This window comes from Anabrus simplex, chromosome 6, assembly GCF_040414725.1.
Source record: "Anabrus simplex isolate iqAnaSimp1 chromosome 6, ASM4041472v1, whole genome shotgun sequence".
Taxonomy (NCBI): Eukaryota; Metazoa; Arthropoda; class Insecta; order Orthoptera; family Tettigoniidae; genus Anabrus; species Anabrus simplex.
The window spans coordinates 234,294,076-234,315,535 of record NC_090270.1 but is presented as its reverse complement, the minus strand read 5'-3'; the positions used below and the strand labels follow the sequence as shown (position 1 = coordinate 234,315,535).

Genomic DNA, 21,460 nt, shown 5'->3' with positions numbered 1-21,460 from the left:
TCTGGCGCCGTGCCGACTGGCCTGCAATGTGTCGTGCCCTGGAATGCCTTCCCTGGAGTCTGCTCAAAATAGCTGATATCGAATCGGCTCTTGCCCTGCTGTACGACTGGCTGCAAGCTGCAATTAAAGACTTCGTACCTGCACAACGGGATACTACTAGCAAACATCAACACTGGATATCACAAGAGACCAGACTGATACTATTTAATAAGAAGAGAGCTTGGCGCCTGTGGAAAGACTTCCCTAACCCACACACTCACAATACCTTCATTAAAATCCGCCGCCACACGAGGTTTATGGTCAGAAGAGACTACAAAACACACGTAAACACTGTCACTGAAAACGTCCGCAGCAATCCCAAGCGCTACTGGAGTCTCATCAACACACGGAGAAGGACGGAGCGGATTCCTGTCAGCGTGAACCACAACGATACAACAGCAGATGGCGCCGATCGCAATGAACTGTTCAACAGGTATTTCTTCTCCAACTTCGCCCCTCCCTTACAAAACCAACCACTCCCTCCCGTTGGTACAGCTTCAAACAGAACCCTATCAAGCATAACTACCACACCAAGTGAAGTTCATAACCTTCTTCAAACTCTTCGTACCAACAAAGCTACCGGTGCCGACACTATAGGTCCTCTTTTCCTAAAAAATACTGCCAGCACTCTTTGCGTCCCTCTCTCAATTATTTAACAGATGTTTTGCCGCGGGCTATTTTCCTATTATCTGGAAACAGGCAAATATTGTTCCACTTCTCAAATCAGGCAACAAATTTAATGTTTCATCTTACCGACCAATCTCTATTCTCCCCACACTATCCTTTATCTTTGAAAAAATTATACACCAGCGTCTCCTCGCATTCACTTTGCCGTATATCTCAACCAAGCAACATGGTTTTCTACCAGGTGGCTCTTGTCTAACAAACCTGGCCACTCTGCATAGCTTTGCATCACACGCCATTGCAGCTAAATCACAGCTGGATATCTGCTATGTGGACATTTCAAAAGCTTTCGATTCTGTTGACCATACTCTGTTGCTCCATAAACTCTCCGAACGATTTAATATACATGGCAGTCTTCTGACCCTTCTTGCTGGCTTCCTACATAACCGTTAGCAGAGAGTGGTAATATCAGGCACTTCATCCTCATGGTTACCAGTCACCTCCGGTGTCCCACAAGGCAGTACTCTTGGCCCCTTGCTGTTTTCTTTGTTTATGGACGATCTGCCGTCCGAACTCAACGAAACAGCGAATACCCTACTCTTTGCTGACGACTGCAAGATATTTAGGGAGATCAGGAATCCAGCAGATGCAGCTCTGCTACAGTCCTCACTTAATGCCCTCTCGAACTGGTGCCGTACTTAGAAACTTATCCCCAATCCACAAAAATGCAGCCACATGACCATAACACTGCGTAAATCTCCTCTACCGACATCATATTACCTGCTCGACAAGCCCATCACCGTGGTTACACAACAGCGTGATCTAGGTGTAATATTCGATACAAAATTACAATTTAAGACCCATATAGAAACATATACAACCAAGGCTATGAAATTACTAGGCATTCTCTATCGCTTCACAGAAATTTCTGACCCCATTGCTCTTCGTCACTTCTTCCTCACGATCGTTCAACCTCTCTTAAACTACTGCTCTCCGATTTGGACAACAGCCGCCCCCTCCAACACTAAGCAATTAGACAGAGCAGTGTCCTTCTTTGCTGCAATTGTAAGGAACAGAAACCCCAAGCTCAGAAATCTGTCTACGCAGCAGGTATTAATGGCAATTAATGTGTCACCGCTGCGCATCAGGCGACAGGCAGCTGACCTGAGTTTCCTCCACGAGATCTTAAATGGACATTACCGCTCGGAACATCTTGTTTCTCTCTTCTCTCTCCGCGTTCCTTCCCGCTCCACCAGAACCAAAGACCTTCTCCACATTCCCCACACTCAGCACTCAATACTTCAACGATCTTTCCTAATCCGCCTCCCAACACTCTTTAACAATATTAATAGGAGACAAGAGCTTGATATAGCATCAAATAAAAGTGTATTCGAGAGGTGTGTAAATAGTATCTTAAAGATAAGTTGATGTGAAGGGATTATACCGCCATCTTGACCCACGACGACTTGACTATGAACATGGACATCCTCATGGTTTTCGATTTGGACAGTTATTAGTAGGATGTGTACCTGATCTTGTTATATTTTATGTTTGTTATATTTTATTATGAAAGTTTACGTTTGTTAAATAGTCTGTTGACAGTGCAAGTGAAATTTGCTGAGTGTAGCTGTATCTTGTGCTTCGTGAATAAATAAATAAATAAATAAATAAATAAATTCTAGTATATTTGAAAATGCTTGAAAAAGATCACGAAAAAAGAATTGGAATTTCTCCACCTACGGATAGCCCTACAACTTGTTCCTCCTCTGTTGAAGCCACAAGTGACAGCAAGGAGGTTCTTGACACACTTATATCCCCCACTCCTCCACCTCCTCAGGTGCAAGAGCAAGGAAGAACGCATCATCAATATTACACCAGACACAAGACTGTGAAATAATGACAGGAGTTACTGTTCTAAAGGAAAGCAGGCTTAATAAGAATTGACAACTAGGAATTAGTAATAATTTTATCTGCATTAATAATAAGAGCCACATTCTGTTAACTGGATTTCTTCATTTCAACAATTACTTATAAATTGTATAATTTTTAATTTGTAAATTGACCTTTTTTCATGAATTATTTAGAAAAGAGAATATTCATTAGGACATATTCTCTATGGAATATTGTACAAGTGTTTCCTTGATGACTGCTTTCAATTGTAGAAATAATTTATATATTTTCTCTTGAGATTTTTGTTTGTTTTAATGTTGTCCATCTTATGTAAATTTTAAGGACACTTCCTCCAAAGCATTACTTTGTCAATTTGTCTTTTTCATCTAAACAGTGTTATGTGGCTGAAGATGTTAATAATATCACTGGTCAACAATGATTTTGTTAAATGTATAATTTATGGTGATTCTTATGTACTTTTGTGTGCTGATTACGAATATGAAACCAGAAACTTCCCATCACCCACAGTTTTTTGTAATTTCAAATCTTTGTTTTCATATTTACGGGTTAGCATGCTACCATTAACAAAGATTAATAAACTCTTATAATTGTTGGTTTATCATACTCTTACTATATTTTTTTACTTTTTGTTCTCTTAACCTCCTGAGACCTCCAGTATAGTATACTATACCTTAGGTTTGAGGCATGATGTGGCCTCTTGTATTGTCACTTGCTGCATTTCTAGCACATGGTGGCACATGGTGACATCTGTGGGAACTAGTGAGAACTATCAGTGCAGAAAAAATCAGAATATGCTTTAACTCTTCCCTTAATCCCAGAACCTAGTTTAAGTCAAATCTTGCAAAAATCCAAGTCCCGGGTCTCAGGAGGTTAAGAATGTACAGAATTCCATATTATTCATTGTTGCCACAACAATTAGAAACTTTAAAACATTGCAGTTGTCAGTTGAATTAGAGATTTCTTTCATGTGACTGTCTGCATAGAGTTGTGCTTCCAAAGTCTATTGAAAGGAGATAGTTTGTATTCAATATACAGTAGTGTTTTATTTTATTGTGTGAAAAATGCCTCGCAACTGTAAAAATAAACCAGATAGTTTCTGTAATATATGTGGCGAGTTAACCCTTAAAGCGCAGAGGCGAAGTGTTACTACTTTAATTAAGGAAGCTTATGAGTTGTATTTTGATTTCAAGATGGATCTGAATCAGAATTGGGCCCCTAACATATGTTGTGCTTCATGTGTAACTCTACTGACTGGATGGATGAAGGGGACTCGCAATATGCCTTATGGAATTCCGATGCAGTGGAGGGAACCTACGGATCATTTGACCGATTGCTATTTTTGTGTGACTAATATCTCTGGTATATGTTCAAAGTCAAAACATACAGTTGTATATCCGTGTCTGAAATCAGCAACCAGACCGGTTCTACATGGTCCAGAGCTTCCTATACCTTCTCCACCAGATAGATCGTTGATGCATGGAGATGAAGAAGTTGATGTTGGTGAAGAGTGATGTGATGATAAAATGGATGATGACCAACCCTTTGTAGAAAGTTCTGCTGCTTCTTCTGAGCCTCATTTACTTACACAATCAGATCCAAATGATTTGGTTCGTGATCTTAATTCGTCTAAAGCCAAATCAGAATTACTCGCTTCAAGACTAAAAGGCTGGAACCTTATGGAGAAAGATACCAAAGTCTGCTTCTTCCGCCAACGTCAAAAGGAATTTGAGCATCTTTTTTCTAAAAAGGAAGAACTAGTTTTCTGCAATGATGTTACAGGTCTCTTCGAGTTACTAGGGCAGAAGCATAATCCAGAAGAATGGCTTTTTTTTCATTGATTCTTCAAAAAGAAGTTTGAAAGCGGTACTACTTAACAATGGAAATACATTTCCATCAGTTCCTGTAGCCCATGCAGCTAACTTACAGGAATCATATGAGAACATGAAAATGGTACTATCCACTATCCAGTATGAAAAGTATTCCTGGCAGATATGTTCAGATTTGAAAGTTGTCGCTCTCTTACTTGGTTTGCAGTTAGGATATACGAAATGTTGCTGCTTTTTATGCAAGTGGGATAGTCGGAATAGAAATAATCACTATAGAAAAAAGAACTGGCCAGAAAGACAGTCATTTACTCCAGGACAGGAAAATGTCGTTCATCAGCCTCTTGTTGCATCTGACAAAATCATACTGCCCCCATTACACATAAAACTAGGTTTGATTAAGAATTTTGTAAAAGCACTTGATCATAGTACGGATGCATTTCAATTTCTCCAAACCAAATTTCCAAAAATATCTGTTGCTAAACTAAAGGAAGGCATATTTGTTGGTCCTCAGATCAAAGAACTGATGAAAGATACAGTGTTTGAAAGCAAGTTAAAAACATACGAACTAGCTGCATGGTCATCATTTAAGAAGGTGGTCACAAACTTTCTAGGAAACTACAGGTCAGAGAATTACAGGGAACATATTAGTGAACTTCTACAAAACTATAAACCCATGGGATGTAATATGTCTCTTAAAATACACTTCTTGGACTCGCATCTTGACTTTTTCCCTAAAAATCTCGGTGCTGTCTCAGACGAACACGGGGAACGTTTCCATCAAGACATCGTCGAATTTGAAAGCCGTTACCAGGGAAAATGGGGTCCAAATATGCTGGCTGACTACTGCTGGTCACTCGAAAGGGATTTTCCTCAAGCTAAGTTCAGCCGAAAATCTACCTCTCATACTAAGGTTCATCCTCACCAACAAGGATGTTCCAATTAACCTGAAGACCAAGGTTTATAATACGTGCGTGCTGCCAGTTACAACTTACGGTCTGGAAACGATGACTCTGACGAAGGAAAGTGCTCGTAAGCTTCAGCGAACACAACGAGCCATGGAGCGACAGATGCTAGGGATCAGCCTTAGGGATAAGATCCGTTCAGAGGACATCAGGAGAAGAACTAATGTAACAGACATCCTAGAGATAGTAGCAAGACTAAAATGGCAATGGGTAGGACACGTAGCTCGACAAGACTACAACAGGTGGACCTCTAGGATTGTTCACTGGAGACCATGGGGACACAAGAGAGGCATTGGAAGACCCCTGAAGAGATGGCTCGACGACATAAAGCTGTTGGCCGGAACACGCTGGTTCCAAGTGGCTCAAGACCGAAGACGATGGAAGCACATGGAAGAGGCCTATATCCAGCAGTGGATTGAAATAGGCTAGAAAAGAAGAAGAAGAAGAAATGAAATGTAAGTTTAGATAATAAATTTTAGTAGGAACAACATTTTTTTTTAATTATTTGAAAATTACTCAAAAACTGTGAGTGATGGAAAAATTCTAAAAACGGATTTGAAATCGGCAGAAAAAAGTGTGTGTAAATTAAAATGCATGTAAATTCAATTTAAGTTAAGATAATCAATTTTAGTAGGAATAACAATTTTTAACATTTTTTTATTTTTTTGAAAATTACTCAAAAACTGTGCGTGATAGAAAAGTTCTAAAAACAGATTTGAAATCAGCAGAAAAAAGTGTACCAGAAATTCCCTTTCACTTCCATTTAACGAACAAAAATTTAAATTTTGTTGCCCAGTGTATACGAAACATGTACCACTTTTAACCATTAAATTGCCTTAGGCAATCATTGTATCGACTAGGTGGAAAATAAATAAATACTTTGTTGTGAATATAGAATTTCTCTCGTTCGATTGACAGCTCCTTTTCTTACCACTGTTTTCCATACTTTTCTATGGGTAGGCCTACACTATCATACGCCTTTAGAGGTGTCATTAGATCTTAGCCATACTTCCAATGTCTTTCGATGTCTCGTAACTAAACAGGGGGTCCATCATTGATCTTCTTCTTTGTCCCGCCTGGTGGCAGGGTCCGCTGTGTGGATTTGTTGTCTCCATTTAATTCGGTCTTGGGCCATGTCTGGATGTAGTCTTACAGCTTTCCGGTCGTTATGCACTGTCTTGGTCCATCGCTGTCTTGGTTGTCCCTTGGGCCTCGTTCCAGCGACTTCCAATGTATACGCTGACTTTGCCAATGTATTGTCTTCCGCACGCAACACATGCCCAAACCAGCGCAGTTGGTTTTCCTACATTTTCTTCTGGATCGGTGGAACGCCAATATGTTTCCTAATATCATCGTTTGAAATATGATCCAGTGTAGTGATGCCAGCTGTCCACCTAAGCATCTTTGTCTCCATGACGCTTAGTTGACGTTCTACCTCCTTTGTAGCAGGCCAACACTCAGTGCCATAGAGAGCGACAGGACGGATAACAGTCCAATAGATCTTAGATTTCACATGGTCCTTCATCTGACGGTCCCAGGTGACGCCCGTTGTCATTTGCCACTTCAGCCAGGCTGCGTGTATCCATGTGTTGACCTTGTCAGCAAGTCTGCCATCGTCAGAGATTGTGGAGCCAAGATATTTAAAATTCTCTACTCGTGGTAGATCTCACCACCAACGTGAATGGTTCCAACTTCTCGAGGATCTAACGTCATGTATTCTTTTTGTTGAGGTGCAGGCCGTATTGCGCTAGTCGGTTGTTCCACTCTTCTGTTTGACGCTGGAGATCAAACTTATTCTCAGCAGCCAACAGGACATCATCAGCATAGAGAAGTGTCCATGGTATTGGCTTGTGCAGGTCTGATGTAACAGTGTCCATCACAAGAATGAACAGCAATGGCGATAAGGCAGAGCCTTGATGGACTCCTACAGTGATGCGGAAATCATCGGACGCTCCTGCGGCAGCTTGAACATAATTCCTTGGTTCTACATAGATCTGTACCCACTTAACAAGGTGCTCTGGAATGCTATGTTCTCATAGCGCTAACCAGATTAGGTCATATGGCACCCAATCAAAGGCCATCTCAAGATCCAGAAAAGCGAGGTGAAGAGGCTTATTTTTTTCACGGTGTTTCTCAACTAACAGCCGTACAGCGTGGATTGCATCTGTTGTGCCACAATTTTTCACAAATCCAGCTTGGTTTGTTGTAAGTTTGGCTATCTCGCGAATCCTTTTGTTGAGTATACGTTCGAAGACCTTTATCGCGTGGCTCAGAAGTTTGATCGGGCGATAGAACAATCGGCAGGACTTCTTGAAGATTGGTATGGTAATGCTCCATCGCCAATCTGATGGTATTTGACCTTTCTTGATGATCTGATTGAAAAGCTGTGTTAGCCATGTTGCCACATCTCACAGTTCAGAGCACCGGAACTCTGCCGGAAGATCATCGGGGCTGGTGGCTTTCCCTGGTTTCATCTCCTTCAGAACAGCCTGAACTTCCGTGACACTGACATCAATATCCTTCACTGGGCCTTCAATAGCGGAGGTGGGATTGGTGGGTGGGGAAATTCTTCGGTGAAAGTTTTTCAAAATAGCTTTGCCAGCGTTCTCGCGCTTTCTTCCAGTCGTCCAGCAGGTTACCTGTTTCATCATTGATGCGGTAAAAACGTTGGATGTCTTTCGTTTTGCGGCGCCTCGATTGATTAGCCGGTAAATGTGCCGCTCTCCTTCCTTTTGTTACAGCAATGACCTTCTTCGCCTCACTATGGGCTGTTTTGTAGGCATTCCAACGAGATGGTGTTTTATCTGAAAGAAACTCATGGTACAGCTGTTTCTTCTTCCGCACTGCATCTTTAACATCGTCATTCCAAAGCCACGGGTCTTTGTCAATCCTTCGTTTAGTTGTTTAGTTGTTCCAAGAATAGAGCGTGCAGCTTCATGAACAGAGTCCTTCAGTTTAGTCCAGTTCTCTTCAACCGTGGTGGTTGGTGGCACTGTATTTTTTGTAACAATGTCGGCCTCCTTTTCCTTGTAGCACCACCATTTGATTCTTTTAGGTCCATTTCTGGGTACATATTCAGCTCTTGGCGACTTTATCCGTAGCTTGCAGCTGACTGGTCGGTGTTGCATCGCGACGGTTTCGTAAGGAACAACTTTGTATCTAGAACATCTTTGAAATTCAGTCATCTCACAAGGCTGTAGTCAATCTGAGCTGCATTGGAGCCACTGTAGCACGTGATTAGATGAGTATCACGCTTTTTGAACCAGGTGTTCGTGATGGTCAGATCATAAGTTTCTGCATAATCAAGAATTTGTTGGCCGTTGTCGTTCTTCTCTCCATATCCATGTCCACCATGGGCTGTGTGGTCTTCTTTCCTCTGACGTGTCCATCCAGATCACCTGCAACGATAAGGTAGCCTTTTGGTGGCACTTCAGCAGTCTTCTCATCAAGCAGTTCCCAGAAGGCATCTTTTGTTTCCGTGTCTAGGCTGGTTTGTGGAGCGTAGGCACTGAAAAAATGGACCTTCCTTCTATCTGCGACATATACGATTTTCATCAAACGATCATCGTAGCGTTGCACCTCAGAGACAGAACCATCAAATTTTGCTGATATAACAATGCCAACACCGTTAGTTGTTCTTCGGGTTTCATTGTATATGAGTTTGTATCCACACCCAATGTCACGTGACTTTTCTCCACTCCATCTTGTTTCCTGCACCGCGCAGATGTCTATATGCCTTCTTTCAAGTGCTGTGGCCAGTTCACTGCTTTGACCAGACATAGTCCCAACGTTCAGTGATGCTATACAGAATGTGGGGGCTCGCTTGTTTAGCCGTCGCCGCCCGTGCGATGGTAACCCTTGCGGGGGCGCCCTAGCCGTGGTTCCGATTCCATGAGTCAAAATTTCCATAAAGATGTGACGGTATGATTTTATGGCTAGCGTGTCATGGAGCCTGTCACCAAGCATTTTAGAGCTGCTGTCAGCAGGTAGTTAGGCCGCTCCTGACCTGGAGGGCAGGCGCCTTTTGTAGCTGCTCCTCTGGAAAACAAACGCTACGTTCCTCTCTTCATTAACTTCCAGAAAGATAGTGCCTCATCTGCCAACTACACCGTACCAATGGTCTCCATCTCCACCGAAGTTGCCATTAAGGACTTTAACACACTTCCATGACTGATGAAAGTTATTTCTAGAGTGGCCCGAAGACCACGAAAATACAACCAGGATTGTGAGTCCTGGAGGCAGTTCTTCAGCTCTCTCCGCCGTTGGGAATCTGAAACTCCTCTTCCGTCTTCGAGACCGTTGACCAGATTTCACCTAGTAATCCTAGGCAGGGCCCCTTACAGGGCACTACCATCTGGAGCCAGTTTTATCCAGGTTTTTTAACGAGGTGTTACTCCGCCCCCTCTTCCTTCCCCATCACTTGCGAGGTGGGGCCCCGGACTTGGGACCGGCAATGGTGGAGTTGGGGTCCACCATTGATCTGCTATTTCTAATGCCATTGTGCTTCTCTTCTAGCTGTCCTTCCATCTTTCCTCTTAATCTCCTTTCTTGTTATCCTTCCCATTATTTTTTCCACTTGTGATATGAGTGTGATTCCTTCCCCTTCTTAAACACTGGTATTATTCCCTTTCTTCTTGCACACATTTCTGTATCCATATACCTTTCTTTAATCTATACCGTCATATGCAGACCAACTTGTCCAACTGTCTTTATCATCTCCATGTTTATATCATCTATCCCAGCTGCTTTTCCCATATTTATTTTTCTGGCTACTAGTTCCACCTCCGAAATTGTAATGTCTCTCTTCTCGTAAGTCCACACCCTGTACGCCCAGCATTTTTCTGCACCATTTTTCACATTTAATAGTCAAAAAAGTCTTTCCACCTTTTCCTAATCTCTTCTGACTGTGTTAATTGCTCTTCACCCATCTCTTTCACCAGCTTGATGTATACTCTACTTGCCCTTTCTTTCTTTCTTTCTTTCTTTCTTTCTTTCTTTCTTTCTTTCTTTAAAGTCTATGCAGCATCCTTTTACCCATATTAACACCCTCTTTCATCTTATATGTGAGTCCCAACTTTTCTTCTTCTACCACTTGTTTACATTTACTTTTACTTTCCTGCCACAGGTGTTCTTAATACCAATATAAATGGTCTGTTATTGGACATTATAAATTTTCCAGCAAACTCATTCCTGGTTGCCAGCGTTTCGCCCCAGTGTGCTAAGTTGGGCTCATCAGTTAGTAAATAGCACATCTACCAAGACGCATGGTTAGTGCATTCCGTGAAGGCCAATGCATAGGCTACTTGGAGCCACTGGCAGTGCCAATCCACTATGAGTGACTTTGTCTCTTTACCAAAATTTGATTCCTGCCTCGCCTTTCTAGAGTTACTGAGAATGAATATTTCGTCCATAAGCAATTCTCTTGTCATAACATGCTGTCAAGTATCGTGATTCCTTTTCAGTGTACTTTTGGGGTAGGAAGGCCTAATGTATAACCTCTGTCTCATTCCTAGAATTTTGAGGCTAGAGTAAGGACCCCTATATTTTTTGTTTCTTTATTTGTAATGTATTCTGTTCCCTTTACTAGGTCAAATCTGCTATTAAAGCAGTCTTCAAGTTAATAGAGGACTTTGCTTCCAAAAGAGCATCATCTCTGTTTGGAGATGAGGCTACTCCTATACACTTGCAAATCACCAGCGTGAAGGTGCCCAAGACTCCAGAGAGGCAGGTTCGATTGTAAGTTTAAAGTATTCACTCTACTCCTGTAAGTTGTGATAGTAAATTAATCATGAATATTTGGTGAAGTGTCCAAAGTAATAGGAACTAGATGTATACAGTGTGATAACTGAGCATTGGAAATTTCACTTTTTGTGATAGCCACAAATTTTAACACGAATTTTTTTACTGAAAAAGCGAATAATACAAAATTAGCGAATATTTGTAGTTTTGTAGGTGATTCATTGTAAATGTGTAGGGACTAGAAAAATTAGCATATATTTTTGACAAAATGAGCATCTATTGTTTTGAAAATTACCATGTGTTTTCTGAAAATTACGTTTTTTAAAATGAGATATAGCACGCTCACAGTCAACATCGTTTGTTGGGGTCCACAATAAATCAAAATGCTCAAATCTGCAAGAAAAAATCACTTCAAATGCAGTAAAGATGACATAAAATTCTTAGTATTAAACTATAGAATTATTGTGAAGAAAGGAATAGTAAGAATTGAGTGATTTGATATTATATTCACCAGGTACTGTAATAGAAATAGAATCATGGCTGAAAAGTGATATTATGGAGGTGGAAATTTTCTCACAGAACTGGAGTGTTTATCATAGAGACAGATAAAGAACGATAGGAAGGAAAGTATTCATACTGGTAAAAGAAAAATTTGGAAACTATGAAAAAAGTTAAGGATCAGGAACAGGAAATTCTAGGTGTAAGACTTATCTGTCAAGATAATACTAAATTTTTCTCGAGTCAGCGGCAGTCTGTTGCAGTTTTGGTGTTTGACACCACATGTCTCATGCATATGTGCCGTGTTGAAGGATCACTTCCTGGCAAGCTGTGATCCACCTTAAACCAATCCATGTCATTGGCATTTTCTTCAGCTGTGACTTTTCTCTCCAAGTCCAACGGCGATGGGATAAGGATGGTGGAGACAGGTTCTCAGGTGAAACTGGAAGCTGTCAGTTTGGACCTGTGTGTAGGCAGCAGGTGTGTGATGGTCGTCTTTCTAAGAATTGTGACTACTTGGGAATTTGGTCCTGCACCTGTGTTTGGGCAGGCTCTTTTACGATCACCGCTGCCCACCCTCAATGGGGAAGGCCCTAGAAAAGGTGGCCTAAACATCAAAAGTCACACTTTTGTCCGGCTGGGCGACCACACCCAGTGGGTCACCCCATATGCGATCAAAACAATTGAGGAAAACAAGTTATAATTGCAACATGGAATGTCCGAACACTGCTTGACACGAAAGAGAGTGGCAGACCTGAAAGGAGAACGACTTTTGTTGCCCACAAGCTTTCTAGATTGAATATTGATGTAGCTGCCTTGACTGAAACAAGATTATCCAGTGAGGGCAAAATTATTGAATCCAGTTCAGAATATACTGTATTAACGCGAATAATCCCTGCATATTTTTTAAAAAAAATTTGAGGCACGAAATTGGGGTGCGGGTTTTATTTGCGTCGATTTTGGCAACACGCTTCTGGCTCACCTAGTTTTCGATGTTGAGTGTACAGTTATATCGTAGATGGTAGAAAACTGTCCCCATATGTCATATTTAAATGGAAAGCAATTTGGACTTTTAATTCTAAACTGCCTTTACATTTTTTTAAAAATAGAATTTTACAGAGTAATTTAAATTTAAAATTTATCCGCGTCACGATAGAACATGCCTTCCGGAACGTGCAGCGGTAGCTTTCTTTACTTTCACTCACTTTGATGCGTCTATAGTGTGTTTCATAGTTGAAGTCCAAGTGAAATCGTAATTCTTTTGTATTCAGCGTTTTAAGGAACGCCACAATATCACATAGCAGGCAGTGTGAGAAGGAGAATCCGCAAAAACTGGCGTTGCTGACAGTTGGCAAAAAGCGTGGTTCATAATTATAATCAATTAGTACGCACCAAACAATATTGTCAGTGCCGATGAAACTGCATTTTTTTTAAATGCCAAACCCAAACAGACTTGTGGTACTGTACTGTGTTGCAGTGCATATGGAAGCGAAAGGCTTCCTCCCCTCGTCATAGGAAAATTCGATAAGCCACGATGTTTTAAGGGCATCGGGCACTTTCCGTGCAGGTAAATGGCATCTAAAACTGCAAACAGCATAGTAAACCAAAAGAATAAAGCACTTTCGAGGAGAAGGAGAGTCAGCATAATTTGTCCTGATCCTTGAATTGTGTTTTTTCTCCCGTTGTGTAAGGTCATGTTTGCCACTGATTTATCCAAGTCCTTATTTGAATAATGTAAATGCACCTTGTTGGATACTTTTTTCCATGGCATTGGAAAGGTTTAAAACGTGAATCAAGGTGATTGCATGCATTAATGAGGCTTAGAATACTTTGTTACATGGCAAGGGTTGACATGAGAGAACTTGAAGTGCCATTTCGCAAAATTGTACAAGAGAGTCACTGTACAGTAGTGCAATGCAAACGGAAGTGAGAGATATCCTACAGGCTTAATCCACTTATAAACTTGTTCCAACCTCATTTATTCAAGAAACTTCCATGTTATTATATATAAGACTGGTGGCTGGACGTAACGCGCGAGCGAAGTCCATCAAATAAAAAGAAGCAGCAGCAAGAGATTTCCTACTTCCTCTCCTCATCATAGGAAAGTTCAATAAACAATGATGTTTTAACAGAATCGGATACTTTTTGTGCAAGTACAAGGCATCTAAAATGCATACCGTACAGTAATCCAATGAATAAAGCACTTGCACAGGGGAGCGAGCATAGATTTCTCCTCGCCTTTGAATAATTCTTTTTCTTTCATTGCATGAGGTTATGTGTGCTGGTGAATTATCCAAGTGCATTATTTGAATACTGTAAATGCACCTTATTGGATACATTTTGGAATGTTTTTTCATAGCATTTGAAAGTTTTAAACTGTGAATCAATGTTAATTGCTTGCAGTAATGGGTATTAGAATATTTTGTGATGCAGCGAGTGTTGGCATTTCTTAATTACAAGTTGGTGGTTAATTCGAAATCACGTAATTCGAAGTCCGATTTCTGCATTCCAAAGACTTCGAATCAACGAGATTTTATTGTATCGCAAAAGTAACATCCGAATGTGCTGGTGTGTCTGCTTCAAGTGTTTACATTGCACGAAAAGAATTATCCACCACTGGTCGTGTTACTATACGAGTAAAACAAGATTGCATGTGAGAAGTATTTTAGACATGGAGTGTGACGAATTTGTAAGTAATTTAGGAGAGGATTCTAGTGATGCAAGTGACAACGAATCTTCTGATCTACAGTGAATCGAGCCTATTGCAATTTCAGATTAATTAAATATCTGTCACGTAAGTAGACCTACTTGCTCATTGTCATGGCAAATATATTTCATAGGAGTGATAATGTATTCTTATCATGTTGGTCAGAGGAGTTATATCTGTAAATTTACATGTTCACATTTGCATAAAGACCACATGGACCTTGCCGAGTGATATTCAATGTTTGTTTATGCCTACGTTAAGATTTGCAGATGATATGGTTGTGATGGGAGAAAGTGAACGTGAAATGATACAAATGTTGGATAAACTCAACATGAAACTAGAAGAATATGGAATGAGAATTAATAAGAAGACCAAAAGTATGATAATTGGAGGAAAAGGTAGAAGTTGTCATATTAGTGTAGGAGGAGAAGAAATAGAGCAAGTCAGTAACTTCAAGTATTTGGGAAGCATGATCAGAGATGATATGTATTGCACAACAGAAATTAAGAAAAGAATTGCCATAGCAAAAGAAGGCTTTAGGAAAAAATCAAAATTATTTTGTGGACCACTAAACAAAGATTTGAGGAAAAGACTTGCTAAGTGTTACATTTGGAGCATAGCGCTGTATGGCGCAGAGACTTGGACATTGAGAAAGAAAGATGAGAGAAGATTGGAGGCACTAGAGATGTGGGTATGGAGGAGAATAGAACGAGTGAAATGGGAAGACCGGGTAAGGAATGAGGAGGTATTACGAAGAGTTGGAGAAGAACTAAGTATGTTACAAACCATTAGAAGGAGAAAAATGAACTGGATTGGACATTGTTTGAGGAGGGACTGTTTACTGAAAGAAGGAATAGAAGGAATGGTGAAAGGCAAACGAGGAAGAGGAAGGAAAAAATATCAAATGTTGGACAATATCCAAGGAAATAAATATTCGGACATGAAAAACTTCGCGCAGGACAGGCAACAGTGGAAGAGGTTCATCCCATGACAAGACCTGCCATAAGGCAGAATACCTAGATAGATAGATAGATAGATAGATAGATAGATAGATAGATAGATACTCTTTCGATAGAAGGAATTTTAGTTCATTTCGTTGTTTTTTTTTTCTTTTCAATGAGCCTTCCTAAAATTAGGTTGTGAGGATTATTCTACGGCAGGGATTATTTGCGTAAATACAGTGCCATCTTTTGGCAGGGTAAGTAGTATGGAGAAAGTCGTATTCTTGGTGTTGGATTTGCTGTGAAGACAAATACAGTTGCTAATCGCCAACTTGTCCCAACTGCAGTTAGTGAAAGACTTATGACTCTCCGTATACCACTCTTTGGGGATAGTTACACGACTCTCATCTTTGCTTATGCTCCGACATCAGATGCTGTTAAAGATGCTAAAAACCAGTTCTATACCTTGCTTTCCACAACCATCTCCAATGTGCCAACTAAAGATAAGCTCTTCATACAATTGTCGCGGCCACCAAATTAGGTGGATGAGGAAAACTGCGCTGTCGTCAGATATGGGAACGGCAAGGCAACAGATGGTCGAGAGTCGCTTATCTCCGAACACGGATTGGCAATGCTGATCGTGCAGTGCTGTCTAGTTCAAGCCCATCCGCTCCAGGCCATCTTACCCATGTCATTCCTTGCCATGCACCTGTTGAGCTCGCACCGTAAGTGCAGTTAAAATGGATAGTGAATGTGAATTGATTTGGGCTCAAGTCAAGAGAGAAGTGGCAGAGAGGACCAAGACATTAAAAATAAAGGACGTAGAAAAACTCGCGTCAGAAGCCATCGACCGTGCGACTGCTGTAAATTGGGAAAAGTGCTTCAATCGCGCGGAAAATCTTCAATCAGATGATTGGGCCAAGGAAATAGTAAGGGACGAAAGAATGGAGCCATTTATCATCAGTGTAAATGACGACTCGACAGATAGTAAGATGTGTGATGACTAGAGCCCGGATTTCCATACAAATGCATGTTTTTCAATAAGCTAGCTACACGTCTCAAACTTTGCAAATATTCGTTTTACAACTTAACAATTCCAAATAACCGTCCTTTTTCCGTGCATGTTTGCATGTTTTGGCCATTTTAGGAGAAAATCATGCATAATGCGTATTTGGAAGATTTTGGATTTAATAACGAATATTTGGACGTTTAATATTGCATAATATGACTTTTATTCTGACTTTGATGCATATAAATTGTTAACATGCATGATAGTGCCATTTCTGAATGTTAGTGTGCAGAATTAGAACAATTTTTCCACGTTATAGGCTATAGTATGTCTATTACTAAGAGACAGAGAATGTATTCCTGGCATACTATGTGACAATCAAAGTTAGTAGCCTACATACGGAACAAGTCCTATAATCCAATTAACCAAATACTTTCTTATCTACCCCCTGTGGGTGGGGGACGCCAGCGAAGAATACACTTCGGTATCCCCTGCCTGTCGTAAGAGGCGACTAAAAGGCGCGACCAAGGGATGATTGTCTTGGGACCATGAAACTACTTTTGATTTGTACCATCACGCGCGGAACACCATGGGTCGCTTTTACTTGCGAGTAGTACCATTCTGTTAGGTACTGAATAGTTTTGTGATTCGTAGCACTCAAGCGGGGTTCAGTGTGGTTTTCCAGTACCCGTGAGTCGTACCCATGTGAGCAACACCCCGGGTCTGGGCGTTGCCTGTGAGTTGTACCACTATATGAGTGACACCGTGGGTCTGCGTTGCCAGTGATTAGTACCCACTATGTGAGGAACACCACGGGAATGCCGGCGCCCGTGATTAGTACACCTAGGTGAGGAACCTCATCAGTTTACGTTGGCTATGAGTGGCGCCATTGTGTGTGAAACACCATAGGTCTGTGTTACCTTTACGACGTTCAATACTTGTGAGTAGTACCTTAATGTTTGGAACACCGTGAGTTTACGCTACCTTTGATTACTACAGCAGCTTGAGAAATATCATAGTTCTACTTTACTTGAGACATGTACCATACTGAGGGGCCTTAGACCTGGTTTTTGGACCTCTTTAGACATCAAGCATAATCGATTCAGGACCGTGCTTTATAAGTGGTCCCTTGGTCAGTAATACTATTATTTATGACCGTTTTTGAGTCGGATCCACTGTTTTTTTTGTTTGTTTCTTGTTTGTTTTTGTTTTTTCGTTCATGTCCATCCATTCATTTTTCATGACATTTTTATTTATTTTGGTCAGTGGATTTTTTGAACTTTTTGTTGTCATTTCATTTCATACCATTAGGGGCTGATGACCTCGATGTTAGGCCCCTCCAAACAACAAGCATCATCATCATCTTTCTTATCTGTCGCTTGAGTAAATAATGACTTATTTCGGAAGTCCCCACGTCGATATCTAATTCTTAGGAATAAGGTGTTCCAGTTTTACAGTTGGGGATTGTTATAAATTGAACCATAAATTGTGCGTTAATCATTGACGGCTCATTTTTCGTCTGTTAGACGAACAAAAGAAAACTTGTATCGCACTTCTGTAGCGCCGCGTTACTGGGATAGCAGCTTACAAACTCTGGTTTTTCATTGAACCCTCTACCGTTGTTATCCTGGAATGTCCTACCCGGAACTTTCACTCGTCACACGTCTTTGTTATCGCAGCAAGCAATCATTACCAGTTATTTAGGACATTCAAATGTGTCTGCAATCATCGCATGGAGAAGTAGCTGCCGCAGCTAGAGATAAGTTGAACAAATTAATTAGTTCAAATCCTGATTTTGAATTCGTCAAGCTTATAGAAGACACATTGTGGTGAAAATGCAAAAGATGTACAATTTGACCTCATCTTGTCCAAATGTCTTCATTGAAGTATGCATCTATCACTTCCTGTGATGTACAAAGATCATTTTCTGTGCTTAAGAATGTGCTGACAGATAAACGGATGGGCTTAAATCAAGACAATTTGGAGAAATTAGGGTAGTTTCTGTAGAATGTTTCAAAAGGAACTGAATTTTGATGGTGCATATTTCCCAGTTTATTGTGCATGTTTTGCCATATGATAGTGCATGAATACATGCATTTTTTGAGATTTGATAGTGCATGGAAATCCGAGCTCTAGTGATGACAGTGACTATGAAATCATACTGCCTTGAAGCCAGAACCAGATTCTTAATTCATTGTAAATTAATGTTAACCTATTCTTTAAAGTAGTTCCTTTTCCATATTACTCAGTACAATATACAGTATTCAAATATTTAAAGTTATAATGTAATAAAACTGATACGGATTAATATGTAATCCAAAAGTATTTACGGCGTCCTGCAGCCTGTTCTGGCGCACGCGCCCCGAACTACCTCAGCCAGCGACATTTACATGATCACTTTCTGGCCATTTTCCAGGAAAATTACAAGACTCACGGAAATATGTTTCAGATAAAAAATATAAGTCAGGCAATTTTTTACATTTTTCCCGCAGATAAAATTTTATTGGCTGAAAAAATAAAAACTTGGCCGCTTACTGAAATTTTCAATACATGATTCTACGGATTTAAAATTTACTTGTTCAAGATTTTATTTTAAATAATTATTTGAAGTGGTTTATATGGAAACTAGTTATACCACTGAAATCAACAATCTTTTCTGAAGCTTATAGTGTAATTTGTTTTGAAACATTGTATGAAGTAACATCAGGAGCTTGAGAGATAACAACTTGCCTCGCACTCCGAAATGATGTGTTCAGTTAGACATTTCTTGGTCAGTTGCTACATAACCTTGGCAACAGCGTAATTTCTCTGACCCGCCTAATTTGGTGGCCGCGACAATAGGTGACTTCAATGCTAGAGTTGGGAAGGATAATCTGCTAGGGGAAAATGTAATGGGCAAACAAGGACTCTGTAGTTGCAATGCCAATGGATTGCTGCTTCTCAGTCTATGTACCGAAAATGAACTTTTCGTAACTAATATGCACTTTTGCCTACCTAATTGCTTCAAGACCACATGGATGCACCCTCGCTGTAAGCATTGGCACATCCTTTATTACATCATCACTCGACAATGTGATAGGAAAGATGTCCTTATCACAAGGACAGCTAGAAATGTTGATGATTGCTGGATGGATCACAACTTGTTATTCTCTCATCTTAGAATTGGTCTTCGCCGTAAATCACCCAGCTATTTTCAAACCCCGTCCAGGCAGAAGTTTGATAATCTAAACTTCGAGATGGACCCACTGCCATGAATTTCCCCAATGTGATCTTCGACGTGCTGGCAAGTGATCCAGTCGACACAAAGAATGTTGAGCAGGCATGGGCTACATTGCAGAAAGTAATCACAGAATCAGCTGAGAAAACTCTTGGTTTTAAGAAAAAATGTAAGGCAAGACTGGTTTGATGATAACAAAGAGATTTTGTGGGTCACCAATGCTTAACTAGAAGCCCATCTATCCCTTTTTCAAGATCCATCTTCAGACGCAAAGAAAGCACACTTTCTCAAACTCAAGTGTAAATGTAAGGAGCATATAAGAGACAGAAAGAACAACTGGTGGCAGCAGAAGGCTCAGGAACTGCAAAGTATGTCTGATGCCCAAGACCTGCATAATTTCTATGCAGGAATAAAGGAGTTATATGGGTCCAACTTGCTCCTCCTCCGGGACACTGAAAGCTGCTGATAATGCTACCACTATTACACAGTCCCATTGTAAAGAACATTTCTCCACTCTTCTCAGTCGGAGTTCAAATGCTGCTGAAGACTTTCTCAATGATGTGCCTCTACATTCCCAACAACCAGGGATGGCTCTTTCACCAACTTTCAAGGAATTCAATGCCGCTCTCAGTGAACTGTAACCTGGCAAGGCTCCTGGCCCAGATAACATTCCTCCCGAACTGATTCAAAGTGGAGGCCTACTTCTAAAGACCAGACTTATACTCTTATCCTCTTAATATGCGAAACCTGCAAAGTACTGGTCACCTTAAAAATGCCACTATCGTTACTCTTTTCAAAAAAGGTGATCGTAGTGTTTGTGGCAACTATCGCGTTATATCATTGCTATCTGTAGCAAGTAAAATTCTTCCTAGAATTTTGCTCAATTGTCTGCATATTATTTCCGAGAGGATCCTACCTGAGTCGCAGTATGGTTTTTGAATGTCCAGAGGCACAACAGATATGATCTGTGCAAGGCAAATCCACGAAAAATGTAGAGAGCAACAGACTCCTTTATACTTAGTGTTCTATGATCTAGAAAAGGCTTTCAACACAGTCCCGAGACCAGCTATGTGGACAGTACTGAAACACTTTGGCTGTCCACAGCATTTTGTAGATCTAGTCAAGGCTCTTCATGATAACATGTCTGGGCAAGTCGTTCAAAATATTATTTCTGATCCATTTCCATGGCTCTTCCATCAACTTTCAAGGAATTCAATGCTGCTCTCAGTATACTGAAACCTGGCAATGCTCCTGGTCCAGATAAAATTTCTCTGGGACTGATTCAAAGTGGAGGCCTACCTCTAAAGACCAGACTTCGTACTCTTTTCTTAATATGGGAAACCTGCAAAGTATTAATATGAGAAACCTATGAAGTACCTGGTCACCTTAAAAATGCCGCTTCCGTCCCACTCCTAGTCCTTTCCTCTCCCATCGTCGCCATAAGACCAAATCTGTGTCGGAGTGACATTAAAAAAAAAAAAAGCCTTGGATAGGTCAATAGCAATACAGTCCGTTTAACATCCTGAATCTAAAGTATCTGCTATATCTTGCTGGAATCCTACAAGCTGAGATTCACTGGAATAACATTTCCTAAACCCAAACTGGCTTCCATAAAACCAGTTAGTAATTTTGCAAATGTGTTTAATATAATAAAAAAGAATGCTTTTCCAGAGCGTACAAAAAACACTTGTCAAGCTGACTGGCCTGTAATTATCTGCTTTGTTTGTCACGCTTTCCCATGTACACTGTGGCTACTATTGCAACTTTTCATTCATTTAGTATTACTCCTTCATGCAAACAGTAATCAAGTAAGTATTTCAGATATGGCACTAAATCCCAACCTGCAGTTTTTAATATATCCCCAGCTGCTTTTCTAGCTTTCAATTTTTGTATTATTTTGTAAATGTCTTTATTATCCTAGGTAAATTTCAGTCATTTGCCACCATTAGCCATTTCCTCTATCTGGACATTATCTTCATATTCAAGT

At 40.5% G+C, this 21,460-nt stretch overlaps 1 protein-coding gene across 3 annotated transcripts in view; it reads left to right on the top strand.

Annotated features, from left to right (window-relative positions):
• The window catches only part of LOC136875681 (ribosomal L1 domain-containing protein 1), a 161,799-nt gene that overhangs the window by 24,720 nt on the left and 115,619 nt on the right, over positions 1–21,460 (top strand). The window contains exon 3 of one of the 3 annotated variants that reach the window (XM_067149235.2): positions 10,950–11,098. The exons of the other annotated variants lie outside the window; for them this stretch is intronic. Coding sequence (XP_067005336.2) covers positions 10,950–11,098 — 149 coding nt within the window. The remainder of the gene's footprint in view (positions 1–10,949; positions 11,099–21,460) is intronic. 3 annotated transcript variants of the gene reach the window in all.